Source organism: Symphodus melops (assembly GCF_947650265.1).
Source record: "Symphodus melops genome assembly, chromosome: 6".
Lineage (NCBI taxonomy): Eukaryota > Metazoa > Chordata > Actinopteri > Labriformes > Labridae > Symphodus > Symphodus melops.
Window position 1 is genome coordinate 24,432,927 of NC_136696.1, and position 17,906 is coordinate 24,450,832.

Genomic DNA, 17,906 nt, shown 5'->3' on the forward strand with positions numbered 1-17,906 from the left:
TCAACGGCTCCCCTCTCGTTCACGTCCCTCGCTGTTAAACAGACAGACTTTTTAGCCAGCTAGATAAGCTGCTCACTTTAAAAAAGGCAGAGCAGTGTAGTGAGGTGGGAGTAGTTAAGCTCAGGACACAAACACACCGACTGACCGACCAACCGCCAGACCGACCGGAGGAGACGCTCGAGACTCCGCCGCGCGCTGTCTCTTTTACTTCCTGGTCCTCCTTCTTTTTCAGGTTAGCTTCCTTCAACCGGTAGTTAGCTCGGCAGTCATCATGAGATAGCTCCAGCAGCGGAGACTGTGACACCAGGACCAGGACCCGGGGTGCTGCTGCTGCTGCACTCAAATATATTCTAGCAGTCACTGCCCGTCTGGACTTGTTTTTTGGAGATGTCTCGTCACGTGCAAAACGGAGACGCCGAAGCGCGAGAGCCTCTTCTCACGCGCTACGACGACCTGAAGGAGGACTCTGATGAAGGTTTATTAAATATGGATTAAAAAGTACTCGTGGTTTGCCTACTTAACGTGACAGCTAGAAAAAAAACCCACATTTTATTCAAAGCTCACAAATCTGAAGCTTGTTTTTGTACTTTAACATGCACAAAGAAAGACTCAGATAATACTAGAGTACAAACTCTTAAAACATATTGTTAACAAATGGCTGTATTTTATTTTGCATTTATAACAGCTCTGTATTTGTAACTCAAATGTTTCAATTTTCTTCTCTAGTATTTTATTTTTCATTATTTCTATCTTTTATTTATAGAAGCCTTCAAGCTCACCCAGCAAATACACAGTTAAAAGCTGCCTACATATTCACAATCATATTATGTTGCCCTTGGTACTGTAATATGGCATGTCTTTATAATAATAAGTCATTTTAACCTATGTTTATTAACAATGTTTAGTCTTAGTATGTTTTTGCATGTCATTACATTTTTGGACAGTATATGCTGTTGTAGTTCTGCACTTACTGAAGATTACTTCTGACCCAAATCCTTTTCTTGTATCCTGGTTTTAATAACTTGTTTGGCTGTGTGTTGGTGTGCTCTGAAACCCAACCATTATTTTTTAGTATAGTGCACACTGCTGCAATTCCCAACTACTTTGGCTCCCTGCCTAATGCTCATTTATTGATAGAAGGGGCCCCTGAAAAGATCACTGAACAGCCCAGTTTTTCTTGTTTTGATGCAAATTCCTACAAAATAAGCTCACGAACTAAGACCCAGAAAATCTGTGAAACTGCAATATTTTTTTGGGTTTTTGTTTTTAAAGGCCTTTATGTGGAACCTCTGAGTGACTTAATCTGTTTGTGTGTTTTTGTTCCTGTTTTTCAGGCGTTGTCATTTTTGAAAGGAGCACGTCAAGCTTTAAAAGTAGTTCTGTCGGGGGATCGCAGAAGAGACTGAAATATGAAGAAGCAGTAGAGGCAGCAGGTAGTGTGCAGTTGTTAATTTCTTTTCTACTCACTATAGTAAAGTGAGTAGAAAAGGAACTGGAGGGTCGCCAGTTCGAGACCCAAATATTTAATTTGGTCCTGGTGCATACCAAATATAGAAACTTGTCTGGTAGTTGGAGAGGTGCCAGACCTCTTCCTGAGCCCTGTCTGAGTGCCCCTGAGCAAGGCAATGAATCTCCCCCAACAGCTCTGGAGCGCCTGCCGGGGGCAGCTCTGTCTCTCCGGCAATGCATTTCCATAGGATCCTGTTTGTGCATGAGTATATTTCAGCCTATGTGTGTGTTGCATGTTCACCAGAGTGTAAACACCTCTGGGATCAATACAGTAAAATTAAAATAAAAAACATTAGCATCATTTGTAAACATAACATAGTTGTGAATATCAAACTGCTGCTCTTCTCTTTGCTCTCAGGTTTTGGAGTGTTTCATTATGCACTGCTGGTGGTGTGTGGATGGGCCAATGCCAGTGACGCCGTGGAGATTCTCTGTGTGTCTTTTCTGCTGCCAACAGCACGCTGTGATCTGCACCTGGACTCTTCAGATATGGGCCTGCTGACTTCCAGCATTTTTCTCGGTAAACCACTATTATCTAATCATTAAGGTATTCTAAGCAGTGGTTTATCAGCGTCTCAGATTTGACCCAAAGATTTGAAGTGTGTCTGAGTGAAGACACTACTACAACTACTACTGCTAATGATTATGATAACCAAAATACAAAATCCAATCCAACTTGAGTCAGTAAATGTCATTTCTCAAACTGAAGGTTGGGGGTTCGATCCCCAGCTCCCGTAGCCACATGTCCAAATGTCCTTGGACTTCGATAAGTGACCTCTACCTGCGATTGTTCAGCGAAGAACTGTCCTTCCTTTAACTCTATGTTTGAGTCTTTAATGCTAAAGCTACATTTGAAAAATCTCCTCTTGCCTTTCTTTTGGCACTTTGAATTTGGAGCAATGCTGAGGGATAAAAATGCTAATGTTAGCATGCCAACAAGCTCACAATAGCAATCCTGATAGACAGGTATCAAGTCAAAGTAACTGTTTACAATCTGATGATATTTTTTAGAAAAGTCTACCAGTAAGCAGAAGTTATATCAGAAACATGAGTGTGTTGTTTTTTGTTTTTTTACTTCCTGTTTACTAGGAATGATGTTTGGCGGCTACATGTGGGGATACTTAGCTGACCAGAAGGGGCGCCGTAAGGTTTTGGTTCTGTCCCTGACTGTCAACGGGATTTTTGGAGGTCTGTCCAGCATGGCTCCATGGTTCTCGGTCTTCCTAGTGCTGCGGTTCGTCAGCGGCATCGGGTGAGCATGTGACCTTTTCATACTTTGTCATAATTTGTTTTTGTTTGCGTCATACCAAACAATACACTTGATTTGTAGAGTTAGTGTTTGGAGTGATCATATCCTGCTACCATAGGGTCACAGTTTGTATCCCTTCAGTGTCTCCATGTTACTTCATGAAGATGAGTGTTGGAGAAAAGTACAATCATGTAAAAACTTTGACTCATAGTTTCCAAATCAAGACTTTATTAAGGGCTCAATCTTTGTGACACATTTGATTCATTTTCTCCTTTTCAGTCGAGTTTTTTTTTTTTTTTCGTCCTTCAGGGTTGGAGGTTCGATCCCTGTTATCTTCTCCTACTTCTCAGAGTTTATGCCCAGACTGAAGAGAGGCACAATGATCAGCGCTCTGGCTACCTTCTGGATGGCAGGAAACATTCTGGCTGCAGGTGGGAACAAAGATGACTCATTAAGAAGTCAATGTCAGGGTTGCATCAGAAGCTGCTATAAAATAAGAATAAACTGCAGAATTAACAAAAACAAAAGATTCATGTGTTTTAAGAATCTATGTTTGGTTTGCAGGTCTGGCTTGGTCGGTAATCCCAAGAAACTGGACGGACTTTTTGGGATTCATGAACTTTCAGGGCTGGAGATTGTTTGTGATGCTCTGCTCCGTTCCAAGCCTCACCTCGGCACTCTTCTTCCTGCTGCTCCTGCCCGAGAGCCCCAAGTTCCTCATGGAGGTATTAAAAAGCCAGACTGGTGCGTTGTTTGTTTTCACTTTTAAACTCTCAGCTGACATAAAGATTTGTGCCTTTTCTCTGCCAGGCTGGTCGGGAGAAAGAGGCGCTCCGAGTCTTTAAACGGATGTTTGAGCTGAACATGCGGGGAAAAGAAAAGGATTTTAAGGTACCAACTGAATTAAGGGCATTTAAGATTAATCATTAATTGGTGTACATTTTTTTAAAATATGAGTTTTAGCTTGATAGAGACAGCCTGAAAAAATAATGTGTTGATGATCACAGATTTAACATACCATTAAGATGACAAATATTGAGACAACAAAAAAGATTAATAATAAGTGAAACGTGTCAGGAAGTGGTGCAGATTATTTGTATGTAATTTAAGTTCTCTGATCCTTTTATTTACTTCTGAGCATACTCCTGTTCTTTGATGAGAAAGAGTCTCACTGTGAACTCTTTTGAAGGTCCTTGGTTTGTGCATCAACCCCAAGAGCGATCTATTAGACACAGGAACACTGGGTAAAGGAAGACTGACGCGGCCGATCAAAAAGGTAAATCTCTCACGCACAGAAAGCAGAGAGTGGACGCTCTGCCCTGCTCAGAACAGGCTGTTTCTGTGTCTGTAGCTTTAAAGTCAAGTGACGTGTGTTTGGCCACGCCCCTTTCTGGAAGGGCTTGTGTTGCCTGAGCTTTCTTGTGCCAGGGTTTCCCGCACAGATTTATTTTTTGTATTCATAAAAGTGCTGCATGCACAACAGGGGGAGAGAGAGAGAGAGAGAACTGCAGCTACTTTTCTCTCTGGATGTACGAACACCTCCTTACATGATATGATGGTACATTAAAATTCTGTTGGTTGAACCTAACAAAGTCTACAAGCTTGTTCTTTATTTGGACTGAATACTTTATAAAGCCTACTTTTCATTCTTCCTTTAAGTCTCACTAAATTGTTAACGAGTGTATTATTTCCTCATTGTTTGCAGCTCTACAGAATGCTAACAGCCTTGTTTTGCTTTGCAGGCCTTGATGCCCATTAAACAGATGTTTCAGGGTTCACTCCGAGTCAGAAGCTTCGTTCTGCTCATCGTTTTCTTCTGCATCTCCTTCGGGTGAGAGATCCCACCTGGAACTTCTTCATGCTGTTTTTACTCTCCACTTTTCTGGATCCTATTCAAGTTCAGGGCTTGTACTCTGATGTGTATTCAACATAGCTGATGTGACTAATCTGGAGCAGCAGGCAGCGCTGAACAGCACTGAGAAATAACAGACGCAAATACTTCATCTTTCACAACCAGGAATCATGTTACATCACTGATTGAAAAAACAAAAAAAACCCTGCTCAGAAAATGTAACATTTGTTTGATGTGTGTGTGTGTGTGTGTGTGTTAATCCATTTACCCTTTTAACCCTTCAGATGCTTGTTTGTATTTGTGTGTTTGTAGTTACTACGGGCTGTGGATGTGGTTCCCCGAGCTGTTTTCGAGACTTGAGAGCGGCGGCTCGCCCTGCAGGAACATGTCGCTTCCACGTCCATTGCAAAACCACAGCTGTTATCCGGTAAAGACAGCAGGTGTGTATCTTCTTCTTCTTCTTCTTCTTCTTCTTTTGACTTCTGGTCAGCAAAGACAGAAGTGATCTGAACCACTGATTAAAAGCTCCCAGAGAGAAAAGGAGGAACAGAGGTTTTCTAAAGCAAAGGTTGCCCAAGACCAGGTAAGTGAGACATGGAGACAAACACTAGAGACCACACAAACACTGTTCTTCGGGGTCTTGACACATAGTCACTGTAATGAACGTTGTTATTGCTAAGAGTAAAGACGGTAAGCATTAGAGCTGTGAATTTTTTTGCCGATTCGATTTCAATTCTTGGGGTCACGATTTCACTCAGAATTGATTTTCACTCATGATTCAAAGTCTCTGTTTGAACGAGTCCATACATCAGGATCTGCTGCAGTCATCATGAGACTGCATTTCTTGTTGCTCCATTTGGCTTTCTACTGAGTTAAAGAGCTAGCCTTAGCATTTAGCAGGGAGTGACTGACCAGTCAAAAAAAAAAAAAAAGAATCGACTTTTGGGAAAGTTTATGAACTGAAGATAAGAATCTCGATTTTAACACATTTTTTTTTGTTTGTTTCCTGTCCGTGCCGACGGCTTTTATTTCTATCTTATTTAATATTACATCACACTGCAGTGACATGCTGCTCTGCTCGACAAGAGCCGATTTGTGGCCTTTAAAGTTTTAGTGAGCTTTCAGTCTTTAATCGTCGAATTATACCTAAAGACCTAATTACTACTGTGAAATAATTATGTAACTTTTACAAGTTCAGGAAATGTATGAGTCCTTCGATGGTGATTGAATAACAGCGAGCACACAGAACAAAGATGCTTTATTTAAAACTCAACTTTGTTTTCATGTTTTATGAATGTGCTTTTCTTAGAAAGTAACTGGGGACAACAAAGTCGAAACAAAACAATCAAGACTTTAAAGATATGTGGCTGACAGCCAAAAACCAGTATGGTGTTTCTGTTATAGCAATGGGAAATCAGGCTCTGGTTCATCAGCGCAAGGCACATGTTCTTTTGAAAAGGATTGAAGTAGTCGAGTTTCATCAGTGGAGGAGAAACTCAAACTATACAAAAAGTGTGTTCAATTATTTCAGAACGGACATTAACATTTCATCTCATTTATTTGTTTCCTGATCTGACATGGCCTTACTGTGCGTCTCTGTCCTTCCAGTGTACATGGAGGGCTTCGTCATCGCTGCGTCAAACTTACCAGGAAACCTCTTCACCATCCTGATGATGGAGAGCTCAGGAGGGAAGGTTCTGCTCTGTGAGTCTGATGTCTGGATTATTACAGTGTGATAATATTACACAAGGCGTGCTATCAGTGGGTTTGATGCCCCGCTCCACTGAGATCAGACACAATGTGCGGAGGAGGTTTTAGGATCGTGCTGATTGTTCAGACCCGGGTGTAGTGACCCAACTCTTCAAAAACATGAATGAAAAACTTGTGACAGGGTGACACAAAGTCAGCTGCTGAGAAAAATCAAAGAGTGCTTCAGTGCCAGAAATACAGACCTGAACCTGTTTAATAAAAGTGTCCCTTTTCTAACTGATAGAGGATTTGTGGTCAGTTCCTTTTACTTCAAATCAATATTTCAAAAGGGTTTCTTGTGAGATATTATCTTTGTCACTTCTTATATTAAAAACAATTATGCACTGTTGTATTCATAACCATACAAACCCAAAACTAAGTATTAGTTATCTTTAAATAAATGTATTATCACTGTCAGAGAATTGAAACATAACATATTCATACATTTTTTGGCAGATGTGATTTGTTTCCTATCAGTTTTCAGTTTATCCTGAGCTCACTTGTCCTCAGGACAGTTTTCTCGTCAATATTAACAGTAGACGTGTTTTTATTTCAGAATATATAAAAATATCTTCTGTTTTTGTTTTTCTTTCCAAAACAAACTTCACAACTTATGAGTTATGGTCACTAAAACTTTGTTTCTTAAACTTTCAGAATGTTTTTATTGATTTTTGTGGGCTTTTTTTCTCTCATGTCAGCTTGTTTTTAAAGTGCATACCTATAGTTTTTCCTCCATGATTTTTCAATATCATCAGGATATAATTCTGTTTTAAAGGAGCAATCCACCTGGAGATTTTGTCCGTTTCATACTTGAACTGATGAATCATGTGTGACCACCCTGGAACTCTTCTCCTCTTCTGTTGCGTCTCCAGCCTGCAGCCTGATGGTTTCCAGTCTGAGCGTCTTCCTCATCTATCTGGTCCAGACGAAGTACCAGAGTCTGATCCTGTCCTGTGTCTTCAGTGGCGTGTCGGTGGTCGCCTGGAACGCTCTGGACGTGGTGGGAACAGAGCTCTACCCCACACATCTACGGTAACCGTTTCCTCTTCAGGTCAACCACACTCCTTAAACGTGGCTCCAACATGAGTGTCAGCAACGGCCACCTGATCAGTCTGAGTCAACAGATTCACTGCTTTAAGTTCTTAAAGTAGGAACAAGAAAGGTTTGGGTTTCTTCAGCCTGGGGAAGTTGTGAGGTTGTTTAATTGATTGGTCCTTGTGTTTCTTTCTACACCTTTAGGTCCTCTGCTCTTGGCTTCTTCACCGGAGTGGGCAGGGTGGCGGCCATCATGGGCAACATCGTCTTCGGAAAGCTGGTGGACACAAACTGTTCAGTGCCGATCCTGCTGGTGTCAGCGTTGCTTCTGACCGGAGGACTGGTGGCTCTGCTGCTCCCGAAAACCAAGCAGACAGAGCTCACCTGATCGCTCGGACTCCAGGTCTGAGTCAACCAGCTGGTTTAATTCTTAGTGATCATCTTCTAGTGTCCTCATGGGAGCAGACCGGAGGACTGCTGCCTTCATGTGGCCCCTTTCTGCTCCCAGCGGTGCCTTCTGTCACCTGTCCGTGCCTTTTTGACCGTGCCTTATTTAGAGTTTTCAAAAGGCCGCCGACTCTCTCTGAAGCTTCGATTTGTCATTCCGAAGCATAACGAGAAAAGGAAATGCAGTCGCACTCTCATTTTTATACGTTGAGTACACAAGGATTGAAAACCTGACGAGTTGTGGCTTCACACATCAAGGACATCTGTCAGCAAGTGCAATTTCTTTAGTCCGGTGGAGTAGAGTCTCCTTAGGGTCCTTAGTTTTACAAACAAGAATCATTCAACTCTCATGTATCTTCTATTTTTCTTTATTTAAACTGCTGCAGCTGCTGTCAATTAATTAACTGTTTTATTTAATACATGAAGCTATTATGAAAATCGTTCATCACGACGATGGAAAGCTTAAGGGGACATCTTGAAGAGACTTCTTCAGTCTAATCACCGGTCCAGAACTCTCAAACACCAATCAGAAATGACTTCTTCAGATTGAGGAATCTGGTACCAGTCGTTGTGTTGAAAGCTGAAGGAAATGATTTACTCGAGAATTAAAATAACATATTTATTTACTTCTTCACAAACATCACAGTTGTTGCTGTAAAAGAAAAGCCGCTGTCAACAGTAAGTTCATTCTTTCTTTCAATCAAAGTCTTAATAATGTGTTAACACGGGATCATTTGACTTTGTGTCATTCTGTACTCGAGCTCTTCTCTGTTTTCCGTTTTTGGAAACGCACTGGTCCACATCGCTTGAGTTAAAGACTGAACATTGTTTGGTTCGCACTCATTGAATAGCTGCTGATAAATAAATGTTTATAAGATGTCTTTATAATAGAGAGGATCCTATTCTCGTCAATAAGCTGTTTGTTTACAGATTCTTCACAAAATACTTTGTATCATGTGAAGCTTTTTTTTATTTTAATAAACTACTTTTATTCATGTCAGCTGTGTGTGTGTGATCCACTTCTCACACAGATCAGGTTTCTGTTTACAGGTTTGTCTGCACCATAGACCGTTAACTAGGAGGAACCGTCATCCATAACTTGTTGATGCCATCACATTAACAGTGTCAAGATTAAAAAATAAAGGTTAAAACAATAAGAACAACCTCTGCCCCAACTTTACAACAGATAAGGTTGGAAGATTACATCGAGCTTGAAAAATGAAAGGTAAAAACAAAACAAAAAGAATATTATGAAACTCCATCCTTGAGTTGGCAACAACCAAGAAAGGTAAAAAGAAGAATATTCTACAGCAACAAACGATGTCCACATCCTTTACAACAGGAAAGGGTTAAAGTTATTGTAAGAAGTTCTGAAGAGGAGGGCTTGTTGGTATCATACATTTTACATTGCAAAAAAAACAAAAAACTAAACATCCTAAAATAGGCACAAAACAACTTAGAAACATTTAATAGCGGGAAAAAGTTTGAGGTTGAAAAATAAAAGATACAATTTTGTTAAAGTGGTGTCACAACTTTGATCCGGTCTGTCGAGCTCGGCGTATTTGCTGCTTGTTATTTACAGACGACACATGACAGCCATGTTTCTTTATTTTTTATTTGTATAATAAATAAACTTGTAATACTTCAGAACCACAATTCACAACCACACACAGAGTATCATAAACCGTACTTTGGATATTTGAAAGCAGATGCAGATAAAACATGTTTCCTGTGGAGAGTTTCTAACCCTTTTTTTTAAAACATTAAAAGTCTAACTTTACATTCTTCATTACGGCCTGCTGCAGAGAGTGACTGAGAGTGGGTTCATTGTAAACAATGCAACAAGGTAATAACAGGCCTACAACTGAACTGTCCACTGACGCTGCTCGTTGTTTATGAAGCTTGACTATAATATACTCCTTTGGTCAACACAGCGGTAACATTTTCTGAAAGTAAAAAAAAAAAAAAAAAAGGGAAAAAAAGAAATAAATCAACAGAGAAGAAACATGCAGACGTGATAAAAAAAAAAGAGCCACAGGGCCAGAAATCCTGACGTTAAAGAAAGGCATGAGAAGGACTAATAAAGAGAGACGAAGGCAGCACGCAACCTGAAAATGTTCATCATGACCAGAAGCAGTCCTTCAGTCAACATGTCGCGTTACTATAAGATCAGTCGTACAAACTGAACCCTGTCAGAGCCAGAAGGAAACACTCACTTTCACAGAGCTTTAGCAGGAAATATAAATCATCATGAGCATGTTCACACTGTGTTTTAGCAGGGAAGGCAACATTTGAATCCTTAACAAAAAGTCAAGAGCAAAGGACAGAGCATAGGCGGGCCTTAGGTTAGGACAAGCTTTTATTCTAAGTGTTACGGTATATGCCTCTTTGCTTTCTTGCTGACAGTAAAAGGACATTAATACCACCTGCACGTGTGGTTAATAACATACTGTAGACATAATGTATTATATATCATGTCTATGGTTAATAAGCTGCATTAGCTACATGAGCTTGTTTGTTTAAAACAGTGTGTAAACAGCTCACTTGAATCTGTCTAAAGAAAACAAATGTAATTCTTCAATTATAAAGCTAAATAAATTTCATTTTATATTTCCATAGCTACAAAAACAAAGTGTAAACAGATCATTTCTATGCTAAGCTAACCCACTTCCTACTTAAGCCTACAATACACTTACTCTCAGCAAGAAAGCAACCCCCAAAATGTCAAACTACTCCTTTTGAATCACTTCTCAGGTACAAATTATGAAATGTTTTATGATCTGTATAACGTTAAGCCAGTAGACATAAAGCGTTTCTGAAGCTGAATTGATATCAGATATTGATTTTTATTCTAATAAAAAAAAAAAGATTCTGAGAAGTGTAATTAAATTATCAATGTTGTGTGTTGAGGCCGTAGAAGTTGTGTTTCTTTAACTTGTGTGGTTCGATTAGTCAGAAATAACATTACTACTAAAGTTGAGCTGGGTTCATTATTGATCGCTGTCACCAGAGATGACTCTTCACTTTCATGACAGTACCAAGTCAAAACGGATAGTTCATGTTTGCTAGGTAGATTTTCAGTGTCATCATGCCCACACACACACACACACACACACACACACACACAGGTTCACACACACACCTTATAGAAGTACTGTAGTACATGATGCAGTACATACAATAACATGTATACATCTTCACGTTTTTATAAATGCCCATCTTATAAGAATGACCATGAGCACGAGGACAGCTGGGAAACGTTTGACTGACTTTAGATCACTCCGATATTTTGCGCCAGAATGAAATGACTGAGTTTATATGTCATTTTTTTTAAGTTTAGCCTTCATGCTACATTGACTTCAAATAACTGTCTGAGACTACACTGATCTCAAAGTCTACTCTGCTTTTGTTGTGATGACGTGTTTGTTGTTTCAAGGGGATTCATCCATCTTCTAAAGGAACACGTTTACCTTTTTTCTCATTTTGAAGCGTAAAAGCAAAAAAAACTGCATCTTATGGCCTTTTTTAGCATTATGTTCTATTGTTGCATTTCTTTCTTTTGTTTTGATCTTTTCAATTGTTGTGTGATTTCTTTTCATTTATCTGGAAATTCATTTTCCAAGTGAGAGACTGCAAAAGTAGTAATTGTTCTGATGTTAATGCCTCTCTGTCTCATGTTCAGCTCCTGGAGCTGCACTTTGGTTGTGATGTGTAACTTGAAAAAATAAAAAAATAAAAAAACTCTTCTTAGCTTCAAATACTAATACAATACTACGTGTGCTGAGAAAAGCTGCAAAATTGAGTTGAAATTAAGAAATGTTTGAGCTTGAGAAAAGAAGGTCGAGGGTGGAAGTGTCAAAAGATGTGCAAATCCTTTGTTCAATGATTGATCTGGACTTAAATAAATTAAATGAAAGGAATGAAAATATGTTGAAAATACGCGTTCTGGGGAACTAAAACAATAAAAATGTACACGACAGAGGGGGGTTTGCATCACGTCAAATATCAGTCACGTCTGATTGTCAACAATATAAACTACAGTTGTGGCATTCAGTAAATATCAGTTCCTTAAAGTCGAGGGCTCTTGAACAAAAATAACAACAATCTGGACTTAAACATTCTGGAAACTTCCCTCACTGGTTGGTCGGAGGAGTTCGGAGGAGTTGCTACAGGTGTGATGGACGATACGTGGAAGGCGTGTTTGGGATGAAGAGGGTGAGAAAGGTCACTGCGTCAGAGCCAGCAGGATGTCCTTCACCAGCATAGTGCCGATCACCATTTTCTCACAGTTGACAGTCAGCTGGGCCGCTCCTTCCTCTTTGGTCGCCACGGTGACCAGCACCAAGCTGCTGCTGGACACCGTCCTGCCAGCGAACCTGTGGACAGGGTGATCAGGAGGAAGGCGAGGAGGACTGAGGTTTAGAGCAGCAAAAGATCAGAAGTAAAGATGAAGCCGCGGAAATAAAAGAGGGAGACAAACGTGTCAATGCAAATAACAAAGACGAGAAAACAAACAATAAACATTCAAATCTGTACCTTCAGTGTAGCTCTCTCTTCCGACATGTATTAGTCTTTTATGTGTTCATATCGTCTCTGACTGAAACGTTTTTTTATTCTGTAAAAAGTAAGATGATTTACAGCACCAACAGAGGGGGGTGTTGCTCTCCTTTACCTGCACTCTTTGTCAGAACCACAGGGCACTCTGCTGAGGTTGGCGGCGGTGGTCACCCTCTGGACGATGGCGTGTTCGTTCCGACAATTCACGTCCAGTGTTAGCTTCTCCGTGATTTCATTCATACCCATCAGCTGGCCTGCAGAGGAGTGAGCAGAGCACTGGTCAAACAGGAAAGCTCTGAGGTCGGTTGAAGACACAACAGGGAGCTGCTTTTGAGGTTCAATTACTGTTTTATTGTCTCCTCATTGTCAGCATACCAGCTGCAATCAAACAATCAAGCTAAAATGTATGACACAATGATCATTGATAAATAGAAAGGCTGGTTGATCTGTAAAATGGAATAGTTGAAACTTTGATCTTTTAAATTGAGCAGTTTTCAGTTAGACGTCAAGTGTTTGTTTTAGCCTGCAAATGAAAAAAAGACATTCTCCACTGGTTTAAATGCTGAACAAAAATCAAACAGAAAAAAAAAAAATTGCATAAGAACACTGCAGCATTTCAGACTCCCAACATGGACAGTGGTTCCCAGCAGCGTGAAGGCTCAAAGAACAGAAATAAGAGCGATGGTGCACATGATAAGGGGGACACTTTTTTGTCCACACGGTGCTCCAGTAGTGAATCGGGATCAGTGGGTGAGCATTTCCATGTCATTCCTGGCGTTGCAGAGCGTGAGCGGCCTTTTAGAGATGCAGGTTAGTAGCGGTGAGTCTGTTCGGTGGAGATGACCATGACAGGGCAGAGAGGGAGTGAGGGGTCTGTGCGAGGTTTCAGGTTGGCTTAAAGGCAGGTGAAAAGACAAATCTATCGAAGCCGACTTACCTAGATTCTGTAAGAGCAGCTCTATGGGAGGGGGAGGTACGAAGAGGGAGGAACCGTGGATATATGACACATGTTTTAAAGAGTCACTATGGGTTTGTTAGAGCTCAGAGACCGGAAATGAAAACCAAACAACAGAAACATGCTGGAAACTGTTGTCTGTAGCGACTCCAACAAACTGCTTTTGGTCTCATTTTAATCTGAACTCAGTTTTACAGTGGGCGATAAATGCTTGGGATCCATCCCAACACACACACCTGCAGAAATGTTTCCAATTACATGCAGTGTCTCTTATGCACCAAAGTGTTTCAGCCTCACTTGAGTCTAGAGCACCTGTCCTCACACTGCTTTGATATAGAGTCAGACTGCTCACATGTCTTATATTCTATGAGCTTTAAGCAAACTTTGGGATAAAACATCAAATGATAACATTTATCTTTAATAGTGTAAATCTTCCCTTGACTACAGAGGCCCAAACAGACTTACTTCCCATGACTCCCATTAAGTTTTTCCATGGTAGCAAGTTATTTCCATGGTTTTTGTTTTTTTTCCCCAAAGCTCTTATCTCTTATTTTTCTTATTCTCTGAAGAAATGTAAAAGCTCTTTCTCCCTTGATAAACTACTTTACTGATAGGACAAAGCTGTTGTTTTTGGGAATACTGGATTATTTTTGGGTGATCTAGATAATAAAATAACAAACTGGTTACCGTGAGAGGCCACTTTGTTCGAATCCATGAGGTAAATTAAGGCTATTTCTATGTTTATTTTCTGCTTTGGCAAATCTGAAGAATGGAGGCAAATAGGACGAGATCTCAAGAAAACAATCGATTTGTTTAAGGATAAGTGGTTACAATTTCTGCTATCGCTCCTCTGAGCTGTGATGTGTTTATCATTATCTGAACTGTGAGTCTGTTGGTTAAACCATATTTATTATTCTCAGTGAAATGAAACCAACAGAGAGGTGTTGAGGTCTCGCTGGGCGTCAACACACCGTGATAAGGAAACTGAGGAACGTGCGGGTGTTGAGATGGATCATTACATTTCCAGACTGGATTTAAAAACTGTGCAGCGAACAGTTTTTAATAAAGATCTGAAGAGACTTTCATGCTGTCAGTGACTCTGCAGTATTATCTTCTGATGGATAATGGTAACAGACAAAAACAATGAAAGAAATGTGACAAAAATGTTCCTTTGAGTTGAAACAGATACTGCAAAGAAATAAATACACATTTCTGATTACAGGTGTATTTATTATTATTATTTATTTATTTTAAGTTGGTTTAAGTTGGTTTTTATTTGTTTTTTGATGAGTCTTTATAATTGACCCTCCTTTTATCAGTGAGCTGAATTTGTCTCGAGTTACTATACAGCCTACACACACGATCAACAAAGGTGCCGTAACTTTTTCTTTTTTTTAGTGGGGTCATACGAAGCTCATAAAGCTCTGATTCAGTGCAACAAACCATGACCTTGCGATGCTAGACATACTTTACAGGGTACTAGATTAAAGCTTTTACTTTCAGGACAGAACATTGACATGCTACAGAATGATCTCGAGACACTTTGGTTCAAGAGACAGCTGAAGAAAAAACAAACTACTTCTTTGATTGCCTTCAATCACTCACCTTGCTCTTTTTTAAACTCATTCTCCGTCAGGAAGACGGGCCTCATCAGCTCCCCGACAGGCGGCTGAATCGACACAAAGAATTTCCTGGTGTGAGTGCTGACAACGGAGATGAAGAGACAGGAAGAAAACAGGGATTCTTAATATCCTTCCTTCAAAGGACAAGTGATTTCTGAATGTATGCATTTCTGGCTTCACGCTCACCACAGCTGGAAGTTTGCCGCTTGTGTTGAGTCGCAGAAATCGATGCCCATCACAGCTGTGGCCGTCTCTCCTGCTGGCAGCAGCTCTGTCGACACAGAAGAACAAAGAGACACCAGTGTTAAAACTGCATCACAAACCTTCAGACAGCAGCTCGCCAGCTTTGATAAGAGATGAAGCACCTGTCCTCCACTGACAGTCTGTGTGGTTTTTACGACGATGAAATGTCCAAGATGGCAAACTAGAAACTTTCATGAATTAAAGTCATCTATCATTTAAGAAAGGGGAGTTTTCCTTATGATCACAGTAATGACTCGGAGAATCAGTGGTGGTCTTGAATTTAAAATCCAGAGTCCACCCACTGAGAGACAGACACAAGACTGAGTCAAAATTCTACTGATCTGACGAGACCGGATGCACACACTTTAGGTTTCTCTTCTTGCAGATCAACTTGCCTGTTGTTCTAATAATTAGATTATTAGGAAGTTATACACACACAAAATAAAAACTATAGATGTGTTTGTGCTACTCCCCATCCTTTACTGAAATGTTCTTGTAGCTGCAACCAGCAGGAGATTGTAGCATATTGTTGCTAGCTTAACACTTTTCCTATAATGACGGTAACAGTAAGTCAAGTTGCAGCTTCTTGTGGTGTTTCCAGGTTTGTAAAGAAATAATCTTGTTTGGATTACATTGTATTAAAAAGCTCATCGCTCACCAATCTCAGCAAACTCTTTGACCTTCATCCCTGACTGGAGCTTCACGTCCTCCATGTGCAGGTTCTTGGTTTCAGAGGTGGCGTTGTTGGTGAACTGCATCTGCACCGCCACCATGTTGACTTCGGGGCTGAACGGCTGTCGACTGAAGCAGTACTCCACTGACAGACCCTCCCCTGTGATCCGGTGCAGCAGCTCGTAGCTTTTCAGTGCACTGGAGGGAGTGATGGTCTGGAGGCGGAGATGAGCAACCATTAGCAACCCTGAGACTCTCTTGTTTTTCATGCAGGCTTCATGTTTGAGTATGTTAGGAAATATATGAACTTAAAAATATCTTTGATTGACTTTGCTGAGATGCTCTAAATTGGATGTCCAGGAAGGGGGGGTTATTAAAACAGCAGATCATGGCTGTATGGGTCATATATCTATTAAAACCCCAGTAGTCATGACAACGTATGAAGTGTCATACATGCATGTGCTCACTCAGCATCACACTATGTCCCAAACAACAGATGAAGCTGTATAAATGTAATGGGCTCAAAAGCCAGACTGCCTGTCCTTTAGCACAGAGCTACACATTTACAACAAAGACATACTGTGGGTGTCCTTGAAGGATTATGCCACAGAAGACTGAACCTCCTGAACTACTGCAGGTTTCAATCCTGATCATTTTAGTCTCATTTGCTCCTTCAGACAGACACAGCCGAGTATAATTTCTCTTACATACGAACAAGAAGACGATTCACTTACTGCCGGCGAGAGAACAGCGTCAGACAGAGATAATCCCTCCAGGTCAGTCACAAGGCTGTTTGAGAGGAAGGTGTTGACGGGTGTGACTTGAGGAGATGGAGCGGGTTCAACTGGGAAAACAGACAAGCACAGTGAAGTAATCAGTTGAAAGATTCAAACTATTATCATCTTGTCAGAGAACAAAATGTAATCTTTTTTGATCTCCAATATCCAGACGTGTTGGTAACTGCTATTTCAAAAAATGTTTTTCAAACGTCCTCGTCCGCTGACGTTGCCTTGCTGAGGTGGCATCAATACGTTGGCACTTTCTGTCAGAGTACAGATTCTTATTAGATTAAAATAAACTCACAATCGTCAAGGTCAAGCAGAGACATTTCTTTCTTCTCTTTCTTGGTTTCTTTCTTGACAGGCTTAGAAGGAGGTTTGGATTCAGCTGCCTGGGAGGTAGAAAAAAGAAAACTGACATGAAGAGGTGCAGATTTTTTACGTCACTGAATCCGAGTGCAGAAGAGAATGACAGAAATACAGTTCGAGATTTCATTCAAAAGTCTTTCTTCACTTAAATCAAACTTTAATAGTGTGTTATTTTTTGTAATCTGGGGACATTTTTGACACCTTTTTTTTCTTTTTGACTTCCACCTCAGACTCAGAGTCTTCAGACTCGGACTGGCTGCTCTCAGACTCGCTGTCCTCCTCATCAGATTCAGACTCTGTGTCGCTCTTGCGTTGTTTTATCTTCCTCTGGAGCTTCCTCTCTTCTTCGCTGCTCTGTTCACTGCAGGGGAAGGTGATCAGAATCACAGATGAATTGTATTCAGGACTGAGCGGCTTGTTAGGGAGTCAAGATGTGGATATCAGAGCATAAGAATGGACCCACACAAAATGCAGTCATAAATGAAATATCAGCCTAGGATTAAAGAGAATGCGACGGACCTTTCGCTCTCCTGCACTGGCTTCTTTAATTCCTTCTTTTTCTTCTTCTTCTTGTCCTTTTCATCCTCGTCTTCCTCCTCCTCCTCATCCTCAGACTCGGAGCCCTCCTCGCTTTCTTCGCTCTCTGATCCCGAACCGCTCTCCTCGCTGCCGCTGCCACTTTCCGAGCCGCTGGCAGAGTCTGACTCTGAGGGAGAAAAGGTCAGACTCAGTCGTAAAGGTCAGTGATTCCACACAGAAAACAGGGAGCTAAAGGTCTCCCTGTCTCCCATTAAAGTTTTTGAACAATACAAAGGAATCTTGGTCAAACTAAACCAAAGTGTCTGAAGTAACTTTTGAACCTGTGTTC

The 17,906-nt window shown here is 40.7% G+C and overlaps 2 protein-coding genes across 13 annotated transcripts in view; one reads left to right on the top strand and one right to left on the bottom strand.

The window, feature by feature from the left end:
• Positions 1 to 340: 340 nt before the first annotated feature.
• Positions 341 to 8,150, top strand: sv2 (synaptic vesicle glycoprotein 2). Its single transcript, XM_079347229.1, has 13 exons — positions 341 to 475; positions 1,335 to 1,433; positions 1,868 to 2,029; positions 2,599 to 2,761; positions 3,068 to 3,189; positions 3,323 to 3,483; positions 3,569 to 3,649; positions 3,948 to 4,034; positions 4,501 to 4,589; positions 4,923 to 5,050; positions 6,219 to 6,314; positions 7,232 to 7,391; positions 7,599 to 8,150. Exons 1-13 carry the CDS (start codon positions 388 to 390, stop codon positions 7,780 to 7,782), a joined length of 1,620 nt encoding a protein of 539 aa, XP_079203355.1. The 5' UTR covers positions 341 to 387; the 3' UTR covers positions 7,783 to 8,150.
• Positions 8,151 to 11,374: 3,224 nt separating this feature from the next.
• ap3b2 (adaptor related protein complex 3 subunit beta 2) overlaps positions 11,375 to 17,906 on the bottom strand; it is a 35,600-nt gene continuing 29,068 nt past the window's right edge. For 7 of the 12 annotated variants that reach the window (XM_079347224.1, XM_079347223.1, XM_079347215.1 and 4 more), the window contains 9 exons: positions 17,558 to 17,744; positions 17,240 to 17,399; positions 16,974 to 17,061; positions 16,625 to 16,734; positions 15,877 to 16,105; positions 15,162 to 15,246; positions 14,959 to 15,056; positions 12,514 to 12,652; positions 11,375 to 12,253 (listed from right to left, as the gene is read on the bottom strand). In XM_079347224.1, the coding sequence (XP_079203350.1) occupies positions 12,067 to 12,253; positions 12,514 to 12,652; positions 14,959 to 15,056; positions 15,162 to 15,246; positions 15,877 to 16,105; positions 16,625 to 16,734; positions 16,974 to 17,061; positions 17,240 to 17,399; positions 17,558 to 17,744 (1,283 nt within the window). In that variant the 3' untranslated portion in view covers positions 11,375 to 12,066. The remainder of the gene's footprint in view (positions 12,254 to 12,513; positions 12,653 to 14,958; positions 15,057 to 15,161; positions 15,247 to 15,876; positions 16,106 to 16,624; positions 16,735 to 16,973; positions 17,062 to 17,239; positions 17,400 to 17,557; positions 17,745 to 17,906) is intronic. The other 5 variants (XM_079347218.1, XM_079347217.1, XM_079347226.1 and 2 more) reach the window with 1 other exon arrangement.

What these genes read in the sequence shown, in the direction of transcription:
- sv2 (XM_079347229.1), top strand. Translation starts at nt 388, where the DNA reads ATGTCTCGTCACGTGCAAAACGGAGACGCCGAAGCGCGAGAGCCTCTT. An exon ending in GAAGGAGGACTCTGATGAAG is followed by an intron (nt 476 to 1,334) that starts GTTTATTAAATA and finishes CCTGTTTTTCAG; the next exon opens with GCGTTGTCATTTTTGAAAGG. An exon ending in GAAAAGAAAAGGATTTTAAG is followed by an intron (nt 3,650 to 3,947) that starts GTACCAACTGAA and finishes ACTCTTTTGAAG; the next exon opens with GTCCTTGGTTTGTGCATCAA.